This window comes from Scheffersomyces stipitis, chromosome 4, assembly GCF_000209165.1.
Source record: "Scheffersomyces stipitis CBS 6054 chromosome 4, complete sequence".
Taxonomy (NCBI): domain Eukaryota; kingdom Fungi; phylum Ascomycota; class Pichiomycetes; order Serinales; family Debaryomycetaceae; genus Scheffersomyces; species Scheffersomyces stipitis.
The window spans coordinates 1,006,641-1,034,073 of record NC_009044.1 but is presented as its reverse complement, the minus strand read 5'-3'; the positions used below and the strand labels follow the sequence as shown (position 1 = coordinate 1,034,073).

Sequence of the window (27,433 nt, the reverse complement as noted above, 5' to 3'; positions counted from 1 at the left end):
CATGCCGGTGGTCCCTCCTCGTTGTTTTATTTTTGTATTATTCTTGACGACTTTACTCGCTTCAAGGCTGTTGGGCCTCTTCTCAAGAAATCGGATGCTGCGGACTTCATTATCAAAGTTATTAAGGCATGGACAAACCACTTCTCCAGTCGTGGTGGTTACCGTGTCTGTAACTTTCGTTCTGACAATGGAGGTGAGTTTTCTTGAAATATGGTTGCAGATATGATGATCTCTATTTCTAGTAGACCCCTTGATTGGCTGTCCATTTGTACTTTGTATGTCTTCTTCGTTATCTTGATGCAAATGTTCAGACAAGGCTCGCAACTTGTCGAGTATACAGAATATGGCCCCAGACTTAATAGGAAGGTCTGGGGTATATTCCAATCTAATCCAATGCTTAAATTTACTAAGTGCAGTATTTGCAGCCATTCAACCATGGGTTTGACATGTATTGAGAACACTTGAAACGTCCACCAATGAGAAGCATTTATTCTTCATGTGAAAATTTTTCACCTCATCTCATCGGCTAGCTGAGTAGATCTGGGGACCTATAAAAGGAGGTCTTTATCTACTCTATCTTCTTTTAAACTTTGTATAACTCTTCTTCTTTCTTTATGGAAATTAGCTATCTTAAATAAGTTAATCAATTTACAATCCTACATAATGAACATTCTGATTCAATCTACTGAGCTTCCAAAGCAATCAGTTCAACACAACTTGCCTATATGGATATAGCGTATCCTGCAGTAGTTCATTATGATATTCTCTACATATATAGAACCTCTACCAAATGAATCATGAATTGATTAATTATAAACATATAAATCTTTTCAAGACTTGAGGATTTCAGTTTTCTTTTATACCTAATAGCTGCCTGCACATCAGTGCCGATCAATTTGCAACCTTATGCATTTCTGAATAATATTTCTAATCTGAAATATTATTTCTTGCATTCGCAGTTTCTTGAACTCTCAGTTTCTTGGACTCTCAGTTTCTTGGACTCTCAATTTCTTGTTAAATAGCTAGACTTCAATCTATTGGATTGCTCTAGATTTCCAATCTTAACGAGTTTGTCAATCTGACTCTCACTTCCTTCTTTGCGGCAGAAGGTATCCAGACCCAGTTCACTGTGCCTGGTAACTCACACCAAAATGGACATGCTGAACTGAGCGTTGGTACCAGATCCGACCCGTTATTGGCCACCTTCGTCCTCATAGATGTGGTGCTTACGCCTAAATCCTTGAATCTCACTCTCTACTGAACTTTTCTGGAATGGCCATAACTGGGGTGATGTTAGGTCACTATGGATCTCGCCATGCATATCTCATCTATGAAATGCACTCTCGCAAAGTTGTTTGTTCTAATGCTGTTACGTCAACCAACGGTTGTTCCCCTTTGCTTCGTTGACTGATATCTCAGTTACCCAGTCTACAGTGTCTCTGCCTATCCTGTCTATCTCTGTGTCCCTTCCTGAGAGTGTTTCTTCCTCACCTGTTCCTGTTAGTTCTATGTCGCTGCTAGTTTCTGATCTAACCATGGCCGATGCCGATGCCATTGTTGATTATGGTACTGTTATTGATGATGTTTTATCCTGTCTGTTGTTGGTGAGATTTCATGACTGATGAACTTGAAGTTATTGCTTTGGAGCCTCTGTGGGATGGTTCAGGTAACTACGTTCATATTAAATATAGACTATTGATTAACTTTTTAAGGATGATATGTAAAGTTATTCGAATTTAGAAAGAACAGGAGATTATATTCCTTTCTGTCCTAACCCAATAACAAGCTGTCAATGTATTAAGATGAGATGAAGTTTCCCCTCAGGTACAATAAATGCTTCTCCTAGGGGTATGTTTTGCAAATTTCTCTACATACGTTAAAATGACGTTTGAATGGCTGCAAATCCTGCACATCGTATTGTATCTTTTCAGATCTTCATATTCGATCTACCAATCATTTTTCACGCCATCTAACATGTCCAGTAGAATTTACTCTTAGACTAGAAGAGAGTTTAGTATGTGAATTTAAGCTTGATTAACTGGAGTTAAATACATTTATTACTAAAAACAATGTTTAGCCTTTATCACATGTATATACTTCAAGATTACATGAGGTGTTTCTGGCCTTGGCAAAACAGAATTGAAGTTAGATTATGACCAAGTAGGACCAAGTAGCATGCAGTCTACCTAATCTTTTTTGCCCTGTAGTTGAAGAATGATCGACACAAATTAGTCTGTTGGCGCATAGAATTCTAGAATTAATGAGTAGCCTTTTGAATATTAACTTATTGTCCACAGAATTTTTGTAAACAAACAAATGAAAGCGCTCCCTATTGACACTGAATACCTTGAGCCTAAGACATCGCGCATAATGTCTTCATTATTGTTGTAATTTAATAGTTGTACTATGTATATAAACTGTTATGCAATATTGAGAAAATTGCAATGAGATCTTTTCTGCGGACATACTCTCTAAGTCGAGTGGTGAAAGTTTGCGTTAAAGTTAATAAATGTGAGTCAAGACTTTTGGGTCGGTAAGTGGAGCGTAACTTTTCCGTTTTGCTCCAACGACTGAGGTTCAAACACTTCGGCATTATCCAATTTTCCATCATGTAAATAATTTTGAATTTTCCTAGTTTGTATTATTTGCACTATAATAGTAACAGATTAGCGTGTCTAATTTTAAACTAATTCATTGAATTCATATGCCACTAACATGTATTATCTGCTGATTTCCTTTTGGGAAGACGTTCCTTTCCCAGGAGGAAATAAAGAAAGTTTTCGAGGTTCCAAGTAACTTCTACAGCTGGCCAAATATATTGAATGAGAGAAGTAAACGATAACCAGGGTAACTGTACTCTGGTATTTATTCGAGAGTTATGTTTTTCTTGTTAAATCACTTGTAATGCATTTTATATGAAAATCTTGAGTGTCGAAGTTGCAAAAAGGTCGTGCGTGTGATCATACCTGCACAAAAATGCTTCTTTCTGGAAAAAGAAATGTCATTTTGGAAAATTGCATCTCCTTTCAAGTTCTAAATTATACTTAGAGAACATGTTATGAATGTTGGGAGAATACAGACTTGCCAATCAAGATTATTTTCATATGTCAAGGGAAGTATGACGATACTCGAGAAAGCAAAAGGACGCGAATTGTACGATTCCATGGGCCAACCAAAAAGAATTGTTGGTCCAATGGTGGATCAATCGGAATTGGCATGGAGGATTCTTTCACGGAGATATGGCGCTGACTTATGCTACACTCCTATGTTTCATGCAAAATTGTTTGCTACTGAGCAGAAGTATAGAGACAATATGTGGAGTGAATTGGATGGTGATTTTGAGAAAGATAGGCCCTTAATAGTTCAATTTTGTGCTAATGATCCCGACTACTTACTACAAGCAGCAAAATTCGTAGAAGACAAATGTGATGCAGTAGATTTGAACCTTGGTTGTCCTCAAGGAATTGCAAAGAAGGGAAAATATGGAGCATTTTTGATGGATGACTGGGATTTAGTCCATACTTTAATAAAGAACTTGCATGATAATCTAAAAGTCCCTGTGACTGCAAAAATACGAATCTACGATGATTGGGAGAAATCACTCCAGTATGCAAAGATGATTTTGGATGCTGGAGCTCAATTTATTACTGTACATGGTAGAACAAGGGATATGAAAGGACAGGCAACAGGTTTGGCAAATTGGAAGGTCTTGAGATATTTGCGTGAGAATTTGCCTAAGGATCAAGTATTTTTCGCAAATGGAAACATATTGTATCCGTCAGACCTAGGCAGATGTGAAAATGAAACTCAATGTGACGCTGTTATGTCAGCAGAAGGTAATTTATATAATCCAGGTGTTTTTTGGACAAACTCAGCAGATAAGGATAGACAATTTTCTAGAGTAGACAAGATGTTGAGAGAGTATTTTGAGATTGTCAAGATATGCCCCGGTTCAGCTTCGAGACACGCAATGAAAGCACACTTCTTCAAATTATTGCATGCATTTTTGAATACTCACAAAGAGTTGCGCCCAATAATAGGTAGGACTAGTGTACATGCCTGTTTAGAAGATTGGGAAGCAATCGTAGTTAGGGTTGAAGAAATTGTGACTGAAATTTTCAGTAGACCCGATATTAACGAAATTGACAAAATAACTACAGGTCAAATCCAACATTGGGGTGGCTCGTATAAAGAAGTGCCTTACTGGAGGTGTCAGCCTTATTTCCGAACTGTGGACGGTGAAAAGCAAAATACTAGAGTTCTCAAGATTGCTGGAGATAAAACTTCTATTGAATCTAATAATAAGCGCAAAAATTCTATTTCCCTCGAGCAAGATTCCACTAAGAAGATCAAAGACGAACAATAGGAAATTATATATACTTTTTAACTCAAGTTCATATTCTAATCAAAATCTTTGCTAAGTGTATCTCCTTTCCACCACTTGAAACCTAAACCATATCCCCATTCATCGTTGATATATCTAGTTGGGCTTTCAACACCGATCTGGTAGAGAGCATTTAGCTCCTCAGTTGTCAAGTTGGGCAACCTAATGATGGACTTTATTCTTTCTAGGTTAGAAGATCTTGGTAAAACCGAACGGCCCTGCAAGATATGATAAGCATTGGCTATCTCATTGACTGAAACATCATACTTAGATGCCAATTCATTTATCAATTGAAGTTTCAAAACAGGAGCGCCATTACTTCCGACTGGAGAATAGGCTGATATATGAACGCCATTGTCGTAGCAGTACTTCACTAAATCTTGTTGTGGAAGTAGAGGATGATACTCGATTTGATTAACAACTGGCTTGTGTTTTCTAACCGCTGCAAGTAACTTTCTAAGCTTAGGGATAGAATAGTTAGAAACACCAATGGATTTAACTTTAGAAGTATTGTCCATGATATCTTCAAGACTATGGTAGGCATCAATATACTTGATTCCAGAGACAGGATCATCGTCATAAATTAACTTCCCATCCTTGTCACGAGGTTGAGGAGGCAAACCATTCTCGTCACCATGAAGTACAACTGGCCAATGCTGCAAGAACAAATCTACGTAGTCTAACCCAAGATCCGCGAGGGACTTGTCCAAGGATTTTTCAGGATTGCGCCAAAAAGATGGCCATACTTTCGTAGTAATAAACAAATCCTCTCTTTTCACAATGCCCTCTTCAAAAAGTTGCTTCAATGCTTGTCCAATGTATTCCTCGGTTCCATAATACCAAGCAGTGTCAATATGGCGGTATCCAGCTTTTACTGCAGTAATTACTTGTTCCTTCAATTCGTGTGGGTCTTCAGGAGGAACAGTTCCCAAACCTAGCGCTGGGATAGTCTTCCCATTACTTAAAACAAAATCAACGTCAGTTGCCAATTGGGTCATGATTTTCGACAACCTTTCAACACTTGGCAAGAATAAATCTAAATTGTTCTTGCAAATTCTTGAACATTTCCTGCCTTATATACTGAATTTTAGAAACTGGGGAGCTTACAAATTGGTCGCGGAAAAATTGAGGTAGTGGCTCCGGAATTTTTTCCGTCACATTTACTTTTAGTATATATTTGAAAGTACAGTATCACTCTATTCTTGGAGTATTGTAAACTTATGCTTACTAGATATAGTCTAAGAGACTAGTATATAGGCTAGCGCTATATTACAAGATGGTATCCATGCAGAATAAAATATTGATTAGCTATGATATTTAGAGTAGAAAGGATGAACTTATTTCTAATTAAATTTCTAAGTCACCTACCACATCATTGTCATTCTCATCTTCATCATCATCTATTATTACATCTTCATCCATGTATTCGTCGAGATAAATGTCCTCATCATCCTCTTCAATGTTCTGACCATCGGGGCCATTTTCATTGCTATTTGATCCATTGATGGAAGGCATGTTATTTATCATGGAAAAGTGAATCTTGTTGATAGCCGTTAAATAGATGAACGAAACTCTCTTTTTCTTTTTGTTGTAGATGAACCAGTAATATGACCACATGGTTTGATAGGGATAATTCAAGTCTTCAAGAATTGATTCATCTGATGGTTGGAATTGATATATTTGACAATTTTCGTGAAGAATATTATGTGGTGGGGAACTATTTCCATTAGAGGTAATAGAGCTCACTCTCTGAGAAGAGGAAGTGTTATTGAAACTGTTCTTCCTACTGGGGGGTGCACCAGATTGAGCAGGAAAGTGCGGCGATGACCTGGAGGGTATTATATCCATGTATACATTCACAGTATCCCAAATCCAATTCAACAAGTCCTCCTTCTTGCCTAGTGAAATCATTATATTGTTAAATTTGTGAATTAAATCTTCGGGATTGTGAATTCTGTGGAAGTTTTCCGTTGTTGGTTGTAAATTTGAAAAGTCATGGTCAGGAAATGAAGTATTCAATATGGCGATTAAATACGCGAATGTCTTTCTCGTGGTGACATTTTTCAAGGGCCCAAACGGAGATTCATCTACTGCATCATTTTCAAAAGAAGTTTCTGCATTTAATGAATTGGAGAGAAGGGATTGATTGTTTCCGTTTCCTAATGACGTAGATAATGAATTTTTGTTGAAATGCACCAGGCTGGAACTTCCTCTTCTATCTCTTTCAGTGATTGTTGCATAGCTTCCTCTTCTACTGGCAAAATCTGATAATGGGGGACTGGCACTACTGCCAAGAAGGGAATTAACTGAGTTTTTCCTCTCGCGTTCAACAGAACGAGAAAGTTGATTGTCTTCAATTATTTGGTCCAAATGCTTATCGATAGTCTTAAACAATTTTCGGTCTGATCCAATTGGCTTCGTTGTAAACAAATCACATCCACCTTTGATAACAAGATTGTTGTCATGAGAATGAAAATTTAACTCTTGGTTAACCAATTCTATATCGACTTCGTCGATAAACTACAAGGTTAGTACTTCGTTAGAGGGGTGGTTGGAATGTGACTAATTTTATTCACTACTTCCATAGAAAACATACCTTCATTATGATGCACTGAAATAATTCTTGATTTTGTTTCCAATCCTAGGTGAAACAAATCTAATGTTTGATTTATATAAAGAAATAGGACAGTATCCATCAAGATCGTTGTTTGGGTGATTATCACCTTTTGTAGTAGCGCGGGACACGACCACGTTCATATTCTTCTTTTATGCGCGATTTGTCGTGTTTCTGTGGACAGAAGAACATGCACCGGAAAACCTACAAACACACAGCGAAACATTAGCCTTAACTGGTTATGCCAGTCCAGAATAAGTTTTAGATATTCTCATGTAAGCCATTCTTATCAATCACAAAGTGAATTTTGGAATTACCAGAAATTATTGGAGAATAAGACGAGTATACTACTTTGGCATATCTTTCGACTTCCCACCCACTGATGCTAGTTTCTATGGTACGTTGGCCATTCAAGCTTGAATAATTTCGCTTTCTACTTTCAATTTGCGAATCAGTATTGATCTGTGAATCAACTAGTGAGAAGCCTTCACAAAGTTTTTCATATGTAAGATCCGAATCAGGATGTACAACTTCGCTATTTTCGATCTCTAATTGTTCCCTGCTCTTCATTAGGGGTCTGTAGGTTTTCATCAACATGATTCTGATAGACATTCTGCAACTCCATTGGTAACCCAAAGTTGGAATGACCTTTTTTGTTTCTAAATTTCTTAATTTGTGCAACTTAAACAAGAGCTCCTTTTGTTTATTGTACTTGATATCATTATTTTCTCTGCGCTGATGCTTCATGTCAAGGTTCAGCTCATTTTCTACTATTCTTTTCTTGACTGGCAGTTCATTGATAGACTTCACAAGCTCTGCTTCCATTATGTCTGCTTCCCTTTCGTTTACGAAAACTTTTCTCTGTTTCTGAAGTGAATATAATGTTTTAACATCCCATCCTGAATGAATTCCCAATTGAAAGTTTAAATTCAATGGATTATTAATTTCATCTTCGAAAATTCCACCTAATGGGTAAGTAGACGCGTGGTCGCTAACTTGATTGACCACTACTACGGCAATATTGTACTTCTTAGCCAATTTTTGTAAGTGTCGGTGAAGCAAATACAAATAGTGTTGCTTTGTCATTCGATTTCTGTATTTTGTAGATTTTTGAAATCTCTTTAAATTATTTTCTTGTTTCAGTCTTATTGACTGATAGTCTTCACAATCTTTTAGATCCTTCTCCTGTTGCTTGATTCGCTCTTCCAAATACATCGAATTTGAAAGAGACCCTTCTCGTCGCAAATGCTGTGCAATGCTATCTATAACTAGCAAGCGAACTTTCCCAGCCTTCAGTTCTAAATGAATTGGCAATTGTGTGTAAATAATATGATCCTGACTCTCCAAATCTTGACAATATATATATGAAATATTGTCCAAGCTCACGGTTGAACCCTTCAGCTCGTATGATTGTTGGATTTGATGGAGTCTCTTCGTTTCGAGAAATGATTCGGTACCAATGTGAATACATTCTTTGCAGTCTCCTTCATTTAATTGACATTCCATGGCAAGTTGAGCAAGCATATGCGATTTGCCACATCCGCTAGATCCAAATATCTCAGTAATCTCACCAGTTGGAATTCCACCACCCAAATCACTATCAAGAGTATGCAAGCCCGTTGAAATGAACTTGCTCGGCGATTTTATCATATCCGTGACCAGTTTGGGCTTATTTCTTTTTTTGAATGCCGTGGATAATTCCATTAAGAAACCATCTACTTCTCTAATGGGTCTTAAAGTTGTCTTGGAAAGTTGACTTTGGTTCCCGTTCGAGTAATCAATTAAGTCAGTAACCATCTTTCCCTGAAGCAGAATCAATCTACCTAACGACAGAAATTTAGAAAAGACATCGGCTCCACTATCCAACAACTGTTTGCATTCATCCATAGTATGTGCTTGTTGTACGAGGTGAATTTAAAATGAATACTACATCTTTTCACGCGTCTAGTGAGTAATCAAAATATTAATTATAAAATACTGCAGAAAAATAATACACTAACTAGTGAACAAAAAAACTAAAATAAGATCTAGGACAAGCTGTCTGCAGATTTAGAAATCATATAGTCTTTGGATTTAAGAAAGGAAACAGCAAAATTAGGTAATGACCATCCATAAACCGAACCGACACCACCTTTCTTACTGATAGGAACAACAAGCATTATGCCTGGTTGCTTGTATTCCTTTAGTTTGGTAGAACTATTCTCAAACACTTCGTAGTTGATCACATTCTCGAGACCTGCCTTCTGGAAGTACATAAGATCAACTAGACTCTTGACACCCATCGAAATGACATCACCAACAGCAATTACATTGTGATAATTTTCAAGTCTGAAGTACTTGTCAGTGACAACATAACCGTTTTTGTCAAGAACGTCTTTAGGCAAAAATTCAGAATTTGGAGTGTACTTGAAGGCGGGTATCACCAAGTCGAATTTTTCTACACTTCCGTCGTTGAATTCGATGGAAGTTTTGGTTATATTCTTGGCCCTGCGGTTGTTGATTACTTCGACATTCAAGTCCTGGAGCTGTTTAGTAGCCTTGTTGCCAACAGACTTGCTCAAAGAAGGCAATGGTTGACTGGAACCAGTATATAACTTAATATTCTTCTTCTGACCATAGACATAAGCAATTTCTCCAGCAAGTTCAACTCCAGTTGATCCACCTCCAATGACAGCAATTGACTTCGCGGATCTGATGGACTTTGCCAACTCTTTTCCAGATTCAATAGTATAAGAGGCATCTGTCTTGTTTCCCAACTTGAAAGCAGGGTGTTCGCTCCTATTTCCAGAAGCAACAATCAAGTTGTCATAGTTAAGTTTGCTACCTGAACTTAATGACACAACTTGTTTGCCTAAGTCGACATCAACGGCACTTGCTTTGATGTACGTTGTAGAATGATTGGTTCCCTTAGCGTACTTCTTAATGGTAGTTTCTAAATCATATAAGGTATCATCCACCTTCTCAGATTCAAAGAGAAGTCTTGGTGTGGCAATGACAAAATATGCCTTATCGGATGGTGAAACAACAGAAATGTCTAAGTTGATATTATTAGTTTTCTTTGAACCAACTAAGATCTTCACTGCTAATATAGCAGAAAATGATCCTCCAATTATAACGACTTTCTTAGTTGTGGCAGTCATGTTGAAAAGGACTATTCGATGGCTTGATTCATTTTCAAAGCTATCTTAATATTCACGAATTTGCAGCTTTATATACTACTTTTGATTATAAAATAATGTGTAGAAAAGATTACAAACTGTGTGGCCGGACTTTAACGGACTTAGTCGCACAATTAGTAATTTTACTAAATGTATGGAACTGAATCGAGCAATGAGCTGCAAGATTTACAATATTCGGCCAGCCGCACGGTGGCAATACATGAATTCGAACCAAATACTGAACAGCGCTTACATACTTACAGAAGTACAATGCCGCATTTGCAAAGATTTATCCAGTCACATCACAATATGATTTACTTCTAACGGAATTCCGAACTATACATGTAAATACTTTAAGCAACAAGAAGTTTGATCGACCTTCCTTTAATGAGCACCAGAGATGAAGAACCACTTGTCGACAGACTTGTCAATCGGAGCAGCGGCAGCTGGAGCGGCAGCTGCTATTTCTTTGGAGGCGGCAGCACTGAAGGTAGGTGAATCAGACAAGGTGGTGTTAGTTAAGTCAATACCCTTAGAGTCGACACTTTCGCCCTTAATCAACTTGTCCCAAGCTTCTGCACATTCGCTGATGATTTCTTCAGCATACTTCTTGTTCTTACATTCACCCGAAAAAGCGAATTGGTTTTCTGGCTTACCATCAGGAATCTTGTAAATTCTGAACCATTCGTTGGTGGCTCTCAACAAACCCGGCAAGTGAGTTTCAACATCTTCGATGTCGTTCAACTTTGGAGCCAATGGGTCGTGGACATCAATAACGATAACCTTCCAGTCAGTTTCACCTTCGTCCAAAAGAGCCATGACACCCAAGACCTTAACCTGCTTTACTTCACCTACAGTGGCAACCCTTTCACCAATTTCACATACATCCAAAGGATCGTTATCACCCTTAGCCTTAGTTTCTGGGTGAATTTGGTTTGGGTCTTCCCAGGTTTGTGGGAAAGCACCATAGTTGTGAATGTAACCGTGGTGTGGGAAGCAGTTGCGAACGAATCTCAATTTACCTTTCTTGGTGTCTTGGATGATTGGGTTCAACTTTTGTTCCTTGGAGATTTCCAACTTAGCGTTAGTCCATCTTGGAACTTCTACGATCATGTTCAAGATGGTCTTTTCTTCATTGGCGTACAAAGGGATGTCATGGAAAGGAGAAACAACCTTTCCATCCTTTTCAAGGTAGACTTTGTAGTCCAAAGTGTTGGCAGCAGCGACTTGACGAGTGGTGTACGACATTTTGTCCAATTGGTTTACGGTAACAATCAATTCTTTTACAAACAATTATTAGTTGTGAAACTTTTCAACGACTTGATTCGCTGTTGTTGGGCCAAACTGCAGGGGAAGGCGTGTATTTCACGAATACAAAATTATTGCGAAACTATTGGGCACTTCGATCACGTGTTATTTGATCACTTTTTTGTGGGAATTGATTTGAGATAGTATGTATTCATTGATCGCAATTGATGAAATTCCTTCTGATTGGTCTGCATCACCTTGGTATACGTTCATTTCACATTTCTTGGACAACCACAATCCTCTCGTTAACTCTCTGTGAAATCTTTTATTTTGAATAGTGGGATACACCGTAGTTATCTTCGTAATTGTGCTCATTATTAGTATCCTTTCTCTAGCCGTAATGTCACTCCATCCAGCAATGTAGTCCATCAAATAGACCCCAGCATAGATATCTCTTGATTTAGATTCCGTAGCAATTTCATCTTGGTAATTTTTGCAGATATTTATTCCATAAACGTCAGAGTCGAAAAAGCCTAGAGTTACTGAATTGGTGAATGCAGTATTTGCAAGGATATTGACAAATTTCTTGGTCAAATTATCTGGAAACCCCTTTCCAGTCACCACAATTAAGTTGTCAGGTACGAAATTGTCTTTCAACGTATATCTGGTCTTGATGTAATAGCAAAAGGATTGGAAAACAGCTTCTTTTTCTAAAATGACTATAGCATAGTGACTTTCCTCATTTGGTAAGATGTGTTCAAACTTGGTGTGTAGAGGAATTAAAACTGGTTCTTCAGAATAGCTCATTTGAAATATAGTTCCTTCATTAGACTGTATTGCAAAATCACCATACACAAGACCCTTTTGAGAAGGGTATATGCTGAAATTGTGTTCCAAACTCAAACCCAAGGAATCGACAACAATCAGGTGCAAAATTTCATTGCAATATCTTTGTTTCCAGTGAAAGGCTTCAACATCTTGATAGTAAATATCTCTTATTGTTGTTGATTTCTTAGAATTTGATTGTGCCTGTAGAAGTAGGATCTTCAACACCTTTAATGTGGCAGTAAATCTTTGGACCAATATATCCAGGTCTGCAAACTGCCTTAAAAAGTGTATCTTCGAACCATTTCTGCTACCATACGAAAGAACGAACTCACGTTCAGAATTTATTGTTTGTACAATGTCCATCCACTTGGAAGTCAAGATCATGTTCTCTTTTGATTTGTTATGATTTTCTTGTGAATGGAAGATTTGGACGTCTCCACTACTTTCACTTTTCAAGCATACTGCTAAACTGAAGGACGCCTCACAGGAGTACTCGGCCTTTATTGCCATGAACTTTAGGTGGTGCTTCATGACTGTGTTGTTATAACTGTATTTGCAGCCAAAAGCTACTTCGAATTTCATTTTGAAGGTTGGTGCAGTCGCGTGATTTATCACGCAATGTATTCATTAATGTGAGACCAGATCAACTATGTACACTACATAAAAACCGAGCCAACAATGAAACCGGAAATAACTAGGGAATATAGGAAGCTTTCAATGTTTGCGCGTGACATTCTCACAATTCCGGAACCCTAGGATTGCGTACAAAAAGGTAGCAGTGAAATGATGTAATTAGACCCTATGACCAGGCTGAGAACGTAAGAATCCAATGCTTACATGGCAAGTTCATGCTACAGTCAGTTCTTTATAGACTATAACAATGGCGTACAAAATGTGGTTACCAAACAGTCTAAGTACGTCCGACAACTCCACACGAATTGTATATGATGGGGTTAGACATTATAGGAGTGCACAGTTACTCAGCCTTGGCGTTAGTGGATCCGGCTGTACTGCCGTTGATGGGTTTCGTGATCCTTCTAAATTTTCTGTTAACACTTTTATGCCAACGGTAAATTAAGTATTTCGATCGAAATAAACGCCTTCTTGAACGTACATTGTTCGTATAAATTGCATCTATAGTATCTCCGTATACAGCATCCAAAAATTTGAAACTTGCGAGCCATAGCCTCACAAGAAGTTAATTAATTAGAAACACTTTTTCTACACAACCTATTATTATACTACTACAAGACAACAATCAATCGTTATGGCTTATATAAAGCAATATGGAAGCGTAATACTTCACAGGAGAGATGCCTGGGGAGGTGATACATGGGCTTCTGGTGGAGCCAGATGGGCGTTTTTTGCTATCTTCATTGTACTTATTCTAATAGTCATTTTTGGAACCTTGCGAGTGAACAAGAAAAGATCACGGCAGGGTGTTCAACCTCTCTATGGAACAAGATGGATGACTCCTCCGTCGTACAGACAGTCCCAAACCCAGTATGATCAACCAGATAACGTTAGAGATCCAGATCTTCCTAGTGCTTACGTTCCAACCTATACTGCTGAAGCCAATGAATACGATATGGGATACTACGACCAGTCAGGTAAATTCCATGCGAATCCAAACGCCAAGGCTGCTCTGATGGCACCTCCCCCAAGTGCTCATCAAAGGCAGACTTCAGTGCATGGAGATGCTATTCCAATCAGCTCTACAGTACCGGCTGGAGTGTTGACCGATGAGGATGCCGATATTTCCAGACCAACTGGACCTCCTCCAGGCATGGACATTGTCGGAAGTGAGTCTAATGAAAGTCTTGGTGATTTCTATAGACCACCAGTACATACAGTTACAGGGTCTTTTATACCTCCTTCTGGTCCTCCACCTGGTCATTCTGAGTTACGTGAAGGGTCGTCCTCTTCCAGCAATATAGAAGCATCAACAATCAACATTTCAGATGGCATTAATACGAAAGGTTCTGGTAAGGATTAAACAATCTTGACGATCACTACAAATTTTTGAAATAACATCTAGTCATCTTTTTGGGACCTTTACGAGGTCTTACGAGCATAGATATCATAATATACATCTCTTTCTTTTTTATGAAGTTTAAAGTAAAGAGGACATGTATGGGTCACCAGGTCTCTTCGTACATTCAAGTCTTGCAATGTCGCTCGTAACACATTCAATTTCAAGAATTGAATGTTCCATAAGAGCAAAAAGTCTCTCATACACCTTGAATTCAGACAAAGTTAAGAATTCCTGCGTGTCTGACCTCCACTGGAGTAGTCTCGTTTTTGGTTTTGCTGAAGCATACACTGGGCTTGCCCAGATTTGGCCAACCTGCCCAGCCTTGAGATTACAGGTTGTGGTTCCACTCACTTCTCTTGTTGAGGTTAATTCGACACTCATCTTCATACCTAGTGCGACAGAAAATATCATATAAGTAATCAGAAATGTTACGTCGAAGTTGTGCTTGGAATGCAAGGTTGAAGAGAAAGCGTAAGAAAAGGATATTGATCCTTCCTGTCCAAATTCTTGAGATTGACAAGCGCTAATTGGAATATGGGGATAACGGGTGACTTCTTCATCTTCATATGTGAAATGTACCCAGTCAAATCTTTTTTCATTAGCCTTGCCAGCTACTTGCTTTTCTTGATTCGCTTGCTTATTGTTCTTTTTCTTCTTCCGAAAGATTCCTCTTTTGGTAATGTCGTCCAAATTTTGGACAGGTGAGTTTGGACCGGTGGTGGGTTTCCCAACTACAGCAGCATGAGCTCTTACAAGGAACGAGTTGTCTTCAATTATGTGGAATAGAAATTGTTCTTCATTTTCACTCTCCAAGAGATAACCATACTTCGACAATACTCCGTCCAATGTCAGTACCTTAATGGTATTCACTGGTGGCTCACCGTTTGCTCCAGGATTAGGGTCAAAGAAATCCTTCCCTTCTGAGTAGCTACCTCGTGCATTTTTACCACCCATATCTCCTGAAATGGGAAATCCATTGAGAATCGTTGAGATAAGTGCCAAGCAAGTTAACGTTGAGTATCTCATTTTTGAACTGCTTCGAGCGATAGTAGATTATTAGAAGGATGGAATGAAATAAGCAGTACATTTTTCTGAATTTTTGGACGCAGTTTTATAGTTATAATTGAATTATAGTTTCTTCTCGTACTTTCCTTCTTTTGTCTATTGTTTAGCGTAATAAAAAGTTGATAGCTTCCCTTTATAGATAAACTAGATAATTTTGCAATCAATTCTCAAATATTTCCCAAAAAGAACACAATTTTCCTTCCACCTTCAAGGAACAAGAGAATAATGTTGACAGAAAACACGAAGTCTGTTTTCGTACGTTTTACCTACTTAATTTGGTTTCAACTATCTAGCAGTCAACAATAGGCTTGCCGTGTAAGAAAGTAAGCTTGCTTGTAGTGTTGAAGAGGCTACATAATCCTCAAATTCATTGACGTATTTTTTCTGCAGGTATCAGTAGCAGCAGTACAGTTCCTGATCTTAGGTGTGAAACAATACTGTAGGAGAAGATCAAAATAGGCAATGCGTATCCGAAGCGCATTCTACCTCTCATTCCTACAAATTCAGCCAATTAGGACACATGGGGCACTGAAATTTTCAACTACTACTTCCCGTTTCTGATAATAAATGGTATTTCAATTCTAGAAGGGTTCCGCTGGCTGAGAGCCAGAATTTCAGTTGGAACCGAGTTTCACATGACAGCATCAGCAACTTGACGCGACCTTGCATCGACTAGATGATGATTACCGCTGCCATGACAATACAATAAAATAAAGTAGCATTGTGTGCGCGAGCACGGAAAAGGGACCCTAACCGTAATACTATCACTACGGCGCAGAATGTAAACAAGAAATGGATATTCCTTAACAACGTTTGGTATGTGGTACTATGCAACTAACCAAGTTTCAGGACAAGGCACAGCCTCTGCTGCAGATTGTCGTACATGGTTTGAGAGGTGAAGTATGGATATGTGAAATTGTAACGGGTGTGAAATGGTTTGCATAGTGAACAACGCTTTTCCACCCAACAACCAGCACTTATCTCTTCTTCCCTAGTTGGGCGCGACAAATGAGGTCACTACAAAATCAATTAGTTGACTAAATTCTTCGCTGCCCCTCGCACAAAAAAAAATCTAAACGTTAAATCAAAACAAAAGATTAAAATCATTACATGAGTGCGAATAAGCCAGGTATTTGGAATTTCAGTTCCAATTGCCTTCCACTTACCAGTAGATAAATATAAACCCAAGTTTTTCCCTGTTCCTTCTTATTCTTTCATCTATCTGTAGTATTTGCTGTATTTTACCGCTTCGTCAGCCAAACATCGTCACGTTTACCATGTCTGACAGTAGCACCAGTTCCGATAGCTCGGTATCCCAGTTTTTGGCGGCATTGATCCCCACTGCGGTCATCGCAGCTGTGTTTATACTTCTCTTCATTGCCATCCGTAAGAAGCAGAAGAGAGTCTATGAACCTCGTTCCATCATCGAGACCGTCCCAAAAGATTTGCAAACCGAGTCCACTCCGACGGGCTTATTTTCCTGGGCTCCCCATGTTTTGAAGAAATCCGAGTCCTACCTCATCCAACAAGCCGGTATTGATGGCTACTTCTTTATCCGTTTTCTTCTTGAGTTTGGTTTGATTTGTATCTTGGGATGTTTCATCACTTGGCCAATCTTGTTCCCTGTCAATGCCACCAACAGTAATGGCCAAAAGGGTTTCAATGCCATCTCATACTCCAACGTCAACAACAAATGGAGATTTTTGGCCCACATTTTTGTTTCCTGGATTTTTTTTGGCTCCGTCCTCTTCTTGATCTACCGTGAAATTGTCTACTACACTACATTTAGACACGCTGTACAAACTACTCCATTGTATGATTCTCTACTTTCATCAAGAACTCTTCTCCTCACAGAAATTCCTGAAAGTCTTTACGAAGAGGAGACATTGCGTTCGTATTTTCCACCAGCTAAGACTATATGGTATGCTAGAGACTATAAAAAGTTAGAAAAAGATGTAAAGGAACGTACCAAGTTAGCTGGTAAATACGAAGGGGCTGCCAACAAGGTCATCATTAAGGCTGTCAAGATGAGGAACAAGGCAATCAAGAAGAAAAAGCCAACACCAGAGCCTGCCGATGAAATTGATAAATACTTGAAGGATGGAAAGAAGAGGCCAACTCATAGGTTGAAGTTCTTGATCGGTAAGAAGGTCGATACATTGAACTATGGTGTCGAGAGACTTGGTGAATTGAACACGTCGATTAAAGAGCAGCAAGAAAATTTCAAGGAAAACAAACAGGTTCCATCTGTCTTCATCGAGTTTCCAACTCAATTAGACTTGCAATTGGCCTACCAAGCCGTTCCATTCAATAAGGACTTGAAGGGTGTTAGAAGATTTAGCGGATTAGCTCCCAGTGACATTATTTGGGAAAACTTACCTTTAACCAAGAAGTCCAGATGGGCTAAAAAAGTTGTTGCCAATACTGTCTTGACTTTAATGATTATTTTCTGGGCTATCCCCGTTGCAGTTGTCGGTGCTATCTCCAATATTAACTTTTTAACAGACAAAGTCCATTTCCTTAGATTTATCGACAACATGCCTGCAAAACTTATGGGAATTATCACCGGTTTACTTCCAGTGGTTGCCTTGGCTATTTTGATGTCTTTGGTTCCTCCATTTATTAAGAAGATGGGTAAAGTTGCTGGCTGTATTACTATTCAAGAAGTCAATGGATTCTGTCAAGCATGGTTCTTCGCCTTCCAGGTTGTTCATTCATTCCTTGTTGTCACCGTTACTTCTGCCGCAGCTTCCTCTGTTACATCTATTATAAGTAAGCCTGGTACCGCTTTGCAATTGTTATCAAGCAATTTGCCTAAGGCTTCAAATTTCTATCTAGCATTCTTCTGCTTGCAGGGCTTGACTATTCCCTCTGGTTTGTTGTTGCAAATTGTTCCTTTGATTTTGTCACAGGTTTTCAGCAGACTTGCTAGTACCCCTAGAGCTAAATGGAACGTATGGTATAAAATAGGTTCCCCTGACTGGTCTACCACCTATCCCGCTTATCAACTCTTGGCAGTGATTGGTTTATGTTATGCCATCATAGCACCATTGGTGCTTGGATTTGCTGGTATCGCTTTTCTTGTTATTTACTTGGCCTACATTTACACCTTGGTTTATGTTTTGCAGCCAAACCCTGTAGACGCTCGTGGTAGAAATTACCCAAGAGGTTTGTTGCAATTATTCGTTGGATTATACTTGGCTGAGGTTTGTCTTACAGCTATGTTTGTCTTTGGTAAGAATTGGGTCTCTGTTGCTTTGGAAGCTCTCACCATTCCAGTTACTGTCGCTGTTCACCTCTACTTGAAGTGGAAGTACTTACCATTGTGGGAAACAGTTCCAATTTCTGCTATTAGATACGCGGCTGGCAACAAGTCACTCGAATATCCAATGCACGACCAGGGTTACAAAGAAATTAAGACAGAGGGTACTAACTACTGGGAAGGTGGTAATGAACTTGGTGCCTATCAAGACCAGGATGTCACAATCCAAGGAGGCGCATCTGAGAGGGCAAACGAATCTGGACCCGAGTCCAAGGTTGCTGGCTCAGATGAATCAGACAAGCATAGTCCCTTCGACAAGGCATCCGAGCTTGAAGGAGGTAAGACTGCTGCTGTCGGTCAAGTTGTGGCTGTTCCAGGAAAGGGTGTTTCTTGGTTAACAAAGTTCTTCAAGCCAAAATCCGAAACCTTTGATATCGTACGTGCGAAGATGCCAGCATGCTACTTCAACTACATTGAATACAATGATGAGTTCGTGAAGACAGCTTATGCTGATCCATCTGTTACTGACGAAGAACCTCACATTTGGATTGTCAAGGACAATTTGGGTCTCTCTGACATTGAGATGAATAGGGCTATTGAAGGTGGAGTTGATGTTTCCAACAGTAATACCGAGTTCAACGAGAAGGGTTCCGCAACCTACACCGGACCACCACCTAGTTACGAAGAGGCACTCAAAGTTTAATTTTCTCTATTTAGTTTGTATTATTTGTTTGCTACAAGTGTTCTCTCCTTTAGTTTCAACTTCAGTCATGCTTCTTAAATGACATTAATTGTATAATAAACGATATTTATTTGGAAACTATCTAGTTCGGATATACAATGCAAAATTTATTTTGTGATAATAGTTCGGATTTTGATTTTTTAGTGATCACTGCACTTTTTGTTTTTTTGGCGGGGTTTGATATCAATTATTGCAAAAATTTCTGCATGGGCTTTGCATCTGACAGTTTTGCAACATGAATTGCGGACTATTACATACTACACTATGGAATATGAATGTGCCTCGGAAACGGGTGGGGATTGCTTTATAGGAAATTGGAAGTATATAAGCTGTAGCATGAGCTTCTATAGTAGACAATTTGCTAGCTGAAGTATCCCTATCTAAAGCAAATCAATAACAAATCATCAACCATAATAAAATCATGTTTGCTAGAGTGTTAAAGAACAAACCAGTAGAATTATTAATTCGTTCCTTTTCTACCAAGTCGAATGTAGCTGCAAAATATGTTCCAAATGCCACATTAACTAATGGAACCAAAGGTATAAACGTGCTTCCAGGCATCTTCAAGACCTATGCACAGCAACTTCCCAAGGGTATTGCAGCTTCGTTCACATCTACTTTTATGATGTGGGGATGGTGCGTTGCAATTATGGTACTCAGTGATGTTGTCAACGATGTACCATTTGGTTTCCAGAGAACTGCTGCGCTTAGAGTTGTCAAGTATGGAGACAAGCCTGAAGTTGAATTCGTCTGAGATTACGAGATTATGAGAGAACAAAAGCTTCAAATTTATTCATAGATTTTCTACACAGGTGTCTAGTATTTTCATACATGCCTTGACACAACATGTCACAATTACCTGGAAAACAATTCATGCTACCGATGTATGCTACTGACACACGCATGAACAATATACATTTGCATACAGTGCTAAGACGTAGTAATAAATAATTTCCATAGATGTAGAACTAGCCAATGAAACAAATACCAACTGGAGTGGCTTAGAGCTCAACGCCAGAGGAAATACCTTCAGCAGCATCATCGATCTTGCTAGCAATACTGCCTTTACCACCTGTACCAACATATTTTTCGGAAAATGGCTTGATGATGTTTTGGTATACAAGAGTGGCACCACCGAATGATGGAACACCAATGTAGAGCAAGAAGATGGTCTTGAACAAGAAGTAGAATGGAACCCAGTACAAGATAGCCTTGGACCAGAATTCAACGACGTTCAAGAAGGCGAATACAACCCAGTAGGTTAACAATTGGGTGTCATCAGAGGAAGTTCTGGTGTTCAAGGCAATCAAAGAGTAGTAACCTGGTATGACAAAACCAGCAATGTTGGACAAAAGTTGACCAACGCCACCAACGTTCAAGAAAATCAACACGAAGTATACGGCAACCAAAGCTAAGACAGCATAGGATCTTGGCAAACCAGTTTGCTTTTCGAATTGATGCAAAAGTTGTTGGTTGGCAGTTTTCTAAGTATCGGTTAGTATTGCAAATCTTGAAAACACATAATTTACAAAATGGTTTCCATACATACAGCATCAATTTGAGACAAAAAGTTCTTAGCTTGCTCGGGCAAAGAAGACATGATTAACAAATGTTGAAATTAGTTACAAATCAGTTGAGTGAATTCAATTGAGAAAGAAAAAGATGGATTTCATTTTCGAATTGGACGAGATATGTTACGTTTGCCTTATGCATTCGGGGGCAGGACCTGAAATTTTGGATCTGCAGGAACCAGCATACGTCATGTGACATGTATATCAACGAATTTCTGTCTGAACGATAAACTATTATGGTTTAGTCTATAGGAGGTTATTGTATGCACAGCGCCTTCGTCTTGTAGATTACAAGGGTTGTTGAAATAATCTGTTGAACCAAACGTTTTTTTGAATGATTTAAAATTCAGTTCCGATCGCGTACGAAGAACCTCTAAGCGGTTATATAATATGCCAGGAAGACCCCTTTATTAATTTTCGTATAATTACATGTATTGCGAGAACAATATATAGTCATGAAGTAAGCCGAGATTAGGAGAATTAAGAGCGTGAAAATCATAGAAGAGAGTCTACAGCTACTACTTGGCCCTGAAATCCCGAACGGTAAGTTTATTAAAGTGGAAATGCAATATACTAGAAGACGATATTACCGTTCTAAACCAGTAATGAAATGACGTGCTAACCAACGTTATCACTTTCGTTTGTTCTTTGATTTGGCACTGCCTTCGAAGCCAGCTCTCTTCTTGGCGGCTTTATTCACAACACCAGTGAACTTTCTCAACTTTGGTTGTTGCTTACTCTTTTTTCCTTTGTTTTCTCTTCTTGACTTCAAGTTTTCTTCTCTCCTCTTAGCTCTAGCAGCAACGGTGTCCTTGACAGTTTGCTTTCTTTCTTTCCACTCGATTTCACTCTTTAACTTTTGCTTTTCCTTTCTCTTGATTGCTTTCTTCAACAACTTTTCGTCATCTTTCAATTTTACTCCTTCGGCTTGAGCCATCACTCTTTGCCATTTGTCCTTTTCTGTTTGCTTTACTTTGTCTTCGGGAGACAACTGGTCTAATTTACGTTTCTTCTGTTCCAATTTATTCAAATGGGCCTTCAAGTCGTTGTTAGCTGGACCTTTAGCCTTTTTCTTTTCTACAGTGGAACGAAGTTTGGTCAAGTCTGAAGTCACTCTGGAACCGTCATTAAATACAATATTTCCGAACAAAACAGACTTGTCTTCAACATCCTTTTTATCTTCGTCCTCAGACTCGGATTCAGAATTTGAGTCAGAGTCTCCTTCCAATTCTTCACGGCTCCTCTTCAACTTTTCTTGTCTCTTCAATTCTTCTCTCTTTTTACGTTCAGCTAAAATCTGTTCTCTCGATTGAGGAGCACCTGCAACTTTAGTACCAGGAGCCTTTCTCTTTTCCTTGAGAACATTTATCTTAGCTGATAACTTTTCTCTAAGCTTTTTGAGGTTTTCTTCCTTCTTCTTCTGTTCTTCTGGAGACAAAACCTTCTTCTTCAGTTCCTGTGCATCTTTCTTTTCAAAGGCTTGCTCTGTGGTTCCACCTTCTCTTATGACTTCATTTCCGTCGTCATCGAATACTAATTGGGCACTATTGTTAAAGAAGGAGTCTTCACTGGCGTTTTGCTCGCTGTCGTCTTCTTCATCTTCATCTTCATCGTCTTCACCATCAACGTCCATATCTGGTATTTGCACATCATCATCATCATCTGATTCTTCTGTTACAGGAGTTTGAACCTTTTTAGTACCAGGCAATATGACTCTTTTGGCTGTAAGTGCTTTATTGTCCATGACATCTTTGGCGGTAGCATGGGAGTTAGTGTACTCATTAGCAGAAGACTTCGACTCTGGGTCCAATTTGGCTCTTTTCAGCTGCTGCAATTCTTTCTTGGACTTCTTCTTTTGTTGCCACTGGTCCTGAGTGGCATCATCGTAGTAATATTTAGCAGGAATCAATGATAGTAATCCATTGAAGGAAGTTGAATGGGTCTTGAGTCGTTCCTAATTGATGTTAGTATATATGCCAACTTACACACGCAGAAACAAGTCCACAAATCTCCACATACCTCTAACGAGTTACTCATGTCTATTATTTACAGCTGATATCTATAAGGCAACCTAGTATAAAGCAATCTTGCAAAGACAAAATTGTATAATATAAAATTGCAATTTTGCACTACAATAATTTTCCTCTATGAATTTTTTTGTGAGACACCCATCGCAGACAGCCTAATACGACGGTAAAATTGTTACATCCCACCTTACACCAGAGTAAAGATAAACAACAAGAAGAAGAAATGCTAGAGAGCTAGCTCCATGAAGACGAAACCGTACTAATTGCAATTATTTGAAAATACGAGTTTGTCAAGTATATTCATCTCTTATATTATGGTGATGAGCTAGCCTTACTGTAAATACTGTACTGTATATCATAATGTACCAGACCCATAATTACGCGGTGCTCACTGTAGGGCACTCCTCGTTGATTGATAAATATTAGATTAAATTCATCGAACAGATAACGCTACTGTGTCAAAATCCACGGTAAATATATAACAAAAAGGCCGGACAACGTCAGTAATGGGTGCAATTGCTAATTATTTGGTTCTTTCGTTGCCTCAATCTACCAATGCCCATGACTGGTTGACCCAGGAGTTGATTGGTGGAAAGGCACCTTTGTACAAGATCAAATTGCCAGACTTCCAGAGCGGTACTTTGGACTCGTTGGTGCAAGAAAGTGACGAGTTGTCCAAATACGATCAACAATTGTCCGCATCTGTTTCCAAGGTGATTGACATCTTGAGCACTGTAACTGAATCGGATTCTACATCCAGAGTGGTCAACTCAAAACAAGCTACCGACTTCATTCAATCATTCACCTGGAACACCACCAAGTACAGATTAGATAAGCCTATAAACCAGTTGGTAAAGATACTTTCCAACGAAGCTCTCACATTGGATAATGATGTGAGAACTTCGTACCAGAATTACCAGGCTGCTAAGTCGAACTTCTTAGCAGCTGACAGAAAGAAGAATGGTGATTTATCCATCAAGTCGTTGCACGAGATCGTCAGGCCGGAACAATTCGTGTTGGACTCCGAACATTTGGCTACTGTTCTCATTGCTGTACCCAAGAATTTAAAATCTGACTTCGAAGATTCCTACGAAACTTTAACTCAGTTTGTAATCCCAAGATCAGCCGCCGTCATCGCTACCGATCTGGAATATTTATTATACACGGTGACCCTCTTCAAAAAATACCAGCAGGAGTTTACCGCTGCAGCCAGGGAGCACAAATGGCATCCACGTACAGACTTTATATACTCGGAGGAGACCTTGAATAACTTGAGAAAGGAGTTCGACATAACTAGAGCAACAGAGTCCAAGGCTAAGAACGACTTGATCAGATTGGCCAAAACTGCATATTCCGATATTTTTGCTTGTTGGTTTCACATCAGGGCAATAAGAGTGTACGTTGAATCTGTCTTGAGATACGGGTTACCCCCACAATTTGACTACTATTTGATTAAGTTTGATGGCGCTAATGCAAAGAATGTGTCAAAAGCCAAAAAGGAATTAATTGGCAAATTTGGCTTTTTGGGTGGAGATGGCTTTTCCAATACCAGCAATCTTCACGAATACGCCTCTTTGGTTGATACTGAGTATGAGCCTTTCGTCTTGTACGAACTTGAGGTGGTTTAAATTAGCAATTAACAATAACTATTTAAAAGAGTAGGACTTTCTGTTCATCAAGTTTAATTCCGGACCGTGTTTGTGACTCTGACACCCAGACTGACTGCCAATACTGGGATTTTATTTTATCGTTTATTTCTCTTTATTTCCGTTCCTTTGCAATTATACACAAAACATCACTGCTATTTCTCTTCATAGCCCTAAGCACCAGTAGTATTCAATACAAGTCATACAGAAGTACTTCGCTTGCAAGCCTCGGCAACGTTGACGATTGTTATCTGTCAAGCCGGCCGGCTCAGCCATGGTGACAAATCATAATAGAGTACAAATCCAGCGGTGGAGTCTAGAATGCACACTAATTTGTTATCGCTAGTGGTATTCCCGTCACAGCCGCAAGAGTCGCTGTTGGCCGGTGTCTGACCTCATTTTCATCTTTCTTTTTTTCTATGCCAGATTACAAATGAGCCCGAAGCAGCGTATTTTTTCAAAGACGTTAGGGCGATGCGGCTCCAATGATAAATTCTCTGAGTTTCAGTGTCAATGGAGAATGGTAGACCGTTAAATAATTAACTAATCATGCTTGCGTGTAACTTTAGCACTTGGACAAGGAGGGCTACTTGATTTTTGGAATTATCGCCACCATATCTTTCAAATCCTATATAAGGAGATCAGTTTCCCGCTTGCAAGTAATTGTTTCTAACATTTTCTCAACATCAGAACATTGATTTTTCAACCGGCTTAAGCACTCATATCTCCACCCCACATAAAATTTCTATACATACTAGCAAAATGGTCTACCCTTCAAATTTCAAAGTTGTCAGCAGAAAATTGAACCCTTCCACTGTGGTTGCATCTGCACCTTTCACCAGGGCCAACAAGTTTAACTTCGGTGCTCGTATGGCTGTGTTCAACTACGATAACCAAGTCATCGTCTGGTCCGCTTTACCGTATGGTACGGAGGTCAAGAAGACGTTGGAATTGTTGACCGGAAGTGATGCTAAGCCAAATATTACTCACTTGATAATTCCAGATCGTGAACACACAATTGCGGCAAAGTCTTTCAAGGAAGAGTATCCAGAGTTGAAGATTATTGCCATGGATACCGTATCTATTCCTGGTGTTGAAATCGACTACAAATTTTCTGCCAAAGAGGGTAACAAATTGATTGACAGAAAGGTTCTTGAGGAGGAAATTGGCATCAAGGAATCAGTTATCTTAGACAATTTCGAGTTCGTCTATTTACCATTGCATGCTAATCAAGAACTAGTAACCTTTGACAAGAAGGCCAAGGTTGTGTATGAAGCCGATTTGCTTTTCAACTTGGGTGTTCCAGGTACTACTAGCGGTAAGGTCACGTTAGAGCAGTATTCTCCAGAAACTGGATACAAGCAAGGATTCAACCCTCACTCTGGTTGGTCTTTCTTAACTAGATACATGCAACCACACAGTAAGGTTGGTACATTTCTTTTCAATAAACTTGTCCAGACTGCCAAGAGTAAGGATGGTCTTAAAGCTATCTACAACTGGGACTTCGACACCATTGTGCCTTGTCATGGTAACTTGATTGAAAAAGATGCCAAGGCCTCCTTCAAGAGTGCATTCCACGGAGCATTTTAGAGGAGAAAATAACTACAGAGCGGCGGTGGGCAATTAATTGTCCTAATTTTGTATTTCTTACTTTAATATGTTATGCTTAATTCAAATTTAATGTTTTATTACTTTGGTTTCTATTTCGGATTGTAAAATCGTAGTCGTTACCACATCATTTTGTATCACAGTGAAGATTCTTCCAGTGTGGGAAACATCTGCTCTTGCGTTATCGTAAGTTTTTGCAATCACAAATTGAGGCTCACATTATCCAGATTACCCAGGCAATTAAGCTCGGAGTGAGCCCCACACTGAAGCACTTTATCCGAGCTTAATCACAATAGACCGAAAAAAGAAATGCACCGCGATAAATTTGATTTTTTATATAAGTAACAAATATTTCCAAGTTGTGATCAGATGGGAATGCTTATCAGGTAAATATCTGAAATTTGGTAGCAATCGATTGTTGATTTTTACAGCCCTTCGCATTCTTTTATCATCTCTAATCACTTGTATCATAGCAAAATGGCAACTGAAGACGTGAAGACGTTAGTGAACTCTACCTCCAATAGTGCGGTTGATTTGAAAATAAATTCCGAGTCTAATGAACATGAGTTGTACTTGTTAGAAAGTGCTCCATACCAACGCTATAAGAAGGACTACGATGAGTACCGTAAAGAAAACCACCTCAGTGCTCATCTTATAGTCGAACACATCTGGCCCAACTTGACTGGCCATACCCTTCGTGGTCCGGATAAGATCAACTTTCGTTCAGATAGCTTCTACTTCATCAACGAGAAGTACTGGTCCTACGAAGATGTAATAGCTGAGGAAGGTCAGGAAATTCTGGACAACTACTCGCTCACATTCTTCCATTTGGGAGGAAAGCTTTCGGGCCACTCAGGTATAGTTCACGGAGGTTTGTTGGCTACCTTGTTGGATGAATTGACATGTCGTTTGGCGTTCCAGAATTTCGAATCCAAGAAGGGAGTCACCGCCAACTTGAATATCAACTACAAAAAGCCAACATACACGGATAACTTCGTTCTCATCAAGTGTTCTTTGCTCAAAAAGACAGGCAGAAAGTGTTGGGTCAAGGGTGCGGTGTTCAAATTTGACACTGAAAAGGACGAACCAATTGAAGAAATCGAAAGCAAAGAAAACTTGCTTACTGAATGTGAAGTTTTGGTCATTGAACCTAAGTGGGTCAACGAGTTACAGAACCATGACCAAAAACATTAAGACTTTTTTGCATAGATATCAAACCAATAATCCTAACTATTTATTCGTCAT

General features: G+C 39.0%; 15 protein-coding genes across 15 annotated transcripts; 6 read left to right on the top strand and 9 right to left on the bottom strand. All coding sequences in view use genetic code 12, as the record gives it.

The window, feature by feature from the left end:
• Window positions 1-3,118: 3,118 nt before the first annotated feature.
• Window positions 3,119-4,366, top strand: PICST_58121 (tRNA dihydrouridine synthase; the record flags this gene model as incomplete). The annotated part of the gene is made up of 1 exon (XM_001384468.1): window positions 3,119-4,366. One exon carries the CDS (start codon window positions 3,119-3,121, stop codon window positions 4,364-4,366), a length of 1,248 nt encoding a protein of 415 aa, XP_001384505.1.
• Window positions 4,367-4,401: 35 nt separating this feature from the next.
• ARA1 (D-arabinose dehydrogenase) lies at window positions 4,402-5,382 on the bottom strand (the record flags this gene model as incomplete). The annotated part of the gene is made up of 1 exon (XM_001384119.1): window positions 4,402-5,382. The coding sequence occupies one exon, from the start codon at window positions 5,380-5,382 to the stop codon at window positions 4,402-4,404; it is 981 nt and encodes a 326-aa protein (XP_001384156.1).
• Window positions 5,383-5,731: 349 nt separating this feature from the next.
• PICST_45385 (predicted protein) lies at window positions 5,732-6,904 on the bottom strand (the record flags this gene model as incomplete). Its single annotated transcript, XM_001384118.1, has 1 exon — window positions 5,732-6,904. A coding segment is annotated over one exon (1,173 nt), but the record flags the coding sequence as incomplete, so codon positions are not given.
• Window positions 6,905-7,259: 355 nt separating this feature from the next.
• PICST_58642 (DNA-repair) lies at window positions 7,260-8,885 on the bottom strand (the record flags this gene model as incomplete). The annotated part of the gene is made up of 1 exon (XM_001384117.1): window positions 7,260-8,885. One exon carries the CDS (start codon window positions 8,883-8,885, stop codon window positions 7,260-7,262), a length of 1,626 nt encoding a protein of 541 aa, XP_001384154.2.
• A 140-nt stretch (window positions 8,886-9,025) lies between these two features.
• PICST_45688 (predicted protein) lies at window positions 9,026-10,138 on the bottom strand (the record flags this gene model as incomplete). The annotated part of the gene is made up of 1 exon (XM_001384116.1): window positions 9,026-10,138. One exon carries the CDS (start codon window positions 10,136-10,138, stop codon window positions 9,026-9,028), a length of 1,113 nt encoding a protein of 370 aa, XP_001384153.1.
• Window positions 10,139-10,437: 299 nt separating this feature from the next.
• IPP1 (Inorganic pyrophosphatase (Pyrophosphate phospho-hydrolase) (PPase)) lies at window positions 10,438-11,409 on the bottom strand. Its single transcript, XM_001384115.1, has one exon. The coding sequence runs from the start codon at window positions 11,402-11,404 to the stop codon at window positions 10,541-10,543; it is 864 nt and encodes a 287-aa protein (XP_001384152.1). The 5' UTR covers window positions 11,405-11,409; the 3' UTR covers window positions 10,438-10,540.
• A 160-nt stretch (window positions 11,410-11,569) lies between these two features.
• PICST_31531 (predicted protein) lies at window positions 11,570-12,814 on the bottom strand (the record flags this gene model as incomplete). The annotated part of the gene is made up of 1 exon (XM_001384114.1): window positions 11,570-12,814. One exon carries the CDS (start codon window positions 12,812-12,814, stop codon window positions 11,570-11,572), a length of 1,245 nt encoding a protein of 414 aa, XP_001384151.2.
• Window positions 12,815-13,499: 685 nt separating this feature from the next.
• Window positions 13,500-14,015, top strand: PICST_45170 (predicted protein; the record flags this gene model as incomplete). Its single annotated transcript, XM_001384467.1, has 1 exon — window positions 13,500-14,015. A coding segment is annotated over one exon (516 nt), but the record flags the coding sequence as incomplete, so codon positions are not given.
• A 330-nt stretch (window positions 14,016-14,345) lies between these two features.
• PICST_31529 (predicted protein) lies at window positions 14,346-15,293 on the bottom strand (the record flags this gene model as incomplete). The annotated part of the gene is made up of 1 exon (XM_001384113.1): window positions 14,346-15,293. One exon carries the CDS (start codon window positions 15,291-15,293, stop codon window positions 14,346-14,348), a length of 948 nt encoding a protein of 315 aa, XP_001384150.2.
• Window positions 15,294-16,598: 1,305 nt separating this feature from the next.
• On the top strand, window positions 16,599-19,414 carry PICST_72010 (predicted protein). Its single transcript, XM_001384466.1, has one exon. It carries the CDS (start codon window positions 16,610-16,612, stop codon window positions 19,295-19,297), a length of 2,688 nt encoding a protein of 895 aa, XP_001384503.1. The 5' UTR covers window positions 16,599-16,609; the 3' UTR covers window positions 19,298-19,414.
• Window positions 19,415-20,337: 923 nt separating this feature from the next.
• On the bottom strand, window positions 20,338-20,936 carry PICST_35952 (predicted protein; the record flags this gene model as incomplete). Its single annotated transcript, XM_001384112.1, has 2 exons — window positions 20,338-20,820; window positions 20,886-20,936. 2 exons carry the CDS (start codon window positions 20,934-20,936, stop codon window positions 20,338-20,340), a joined length of 534 nt encoding a protein of 177 aa, XP_001384149.1.
• Window positions 20,937-21,538: 602 nt separating this feature from the next.
• On the bottom strand, window positions 21,539-22,651 carry PICST_35951 (predicted protein; the record flags this gene model as incomplete). Its single annotated transcript, XM_001384111.1, has 1 exon — window positions 21,539-22,651. One exon carries the CDS (start codon window positions 22,649-22,651, stop codon window positions 21,539-21,541), a length of 1,113 nt encoding a protein of 370 aa, XP_001384148.2.
• Window positions 22,652-23,440: 789 nt separating this feature from the next.
• Window positions 23,441-24,562, top strand: VMA5 (Vacuolar ATP synthase subunit C (V-ATPase C subunit) (Vacuolar proton pump C subunit) (V-ATPase 42 kDa subunit); the record flags this gene model as incomplete). Its single annotated transcript, XM_001384465.1, has 1 exon — window positions 23,441-24,562. One exon carries the CDS (start codon window positions 23,441-23,443, stop codon window positions 24,560-24,562), a length of 1,122 nt encoding a protein of 373 aa, XP_001384502.2.
• Window positions 24,563-25,095: 533 nt separating this feature from the next.
• Window positions 25,096-26,276, top strand: PICST_72172 (predicted protein). Its single transcript, XM_001384464.1, has one exon. The coding sequence runs from the start codon at window positions 25,343-25,345 to the stop codon at window positions 26,168-26,170; it is 828 nt and encodes a 275-aa protein (XP_001384501.1). The 5' UTR covers window positions 25,096-25,342; the 3' UTR covers window positions 26,171-26,276.
• Window positions 26,277-26,665: 389 nt separating this feature from the next.
• PICST_31523 (predicted protein) lies at window positions 26,666-27,382 on the top strand (the record flags this gene model as incomplete). The annotated part of the gene is made up of 1 exon (XM_001384463.1): window positions 26,666-27,382. The coding sequence occupies one exon, from the start codon at window positions 26,666-26,668 to the stop codon at window positions 27,380-27,382; it is 717 nt and encodes a 238-aa protein (XP_001384500.2).
• Window positions 27,383-27,433: the final 51 nt, after the last annotated feature.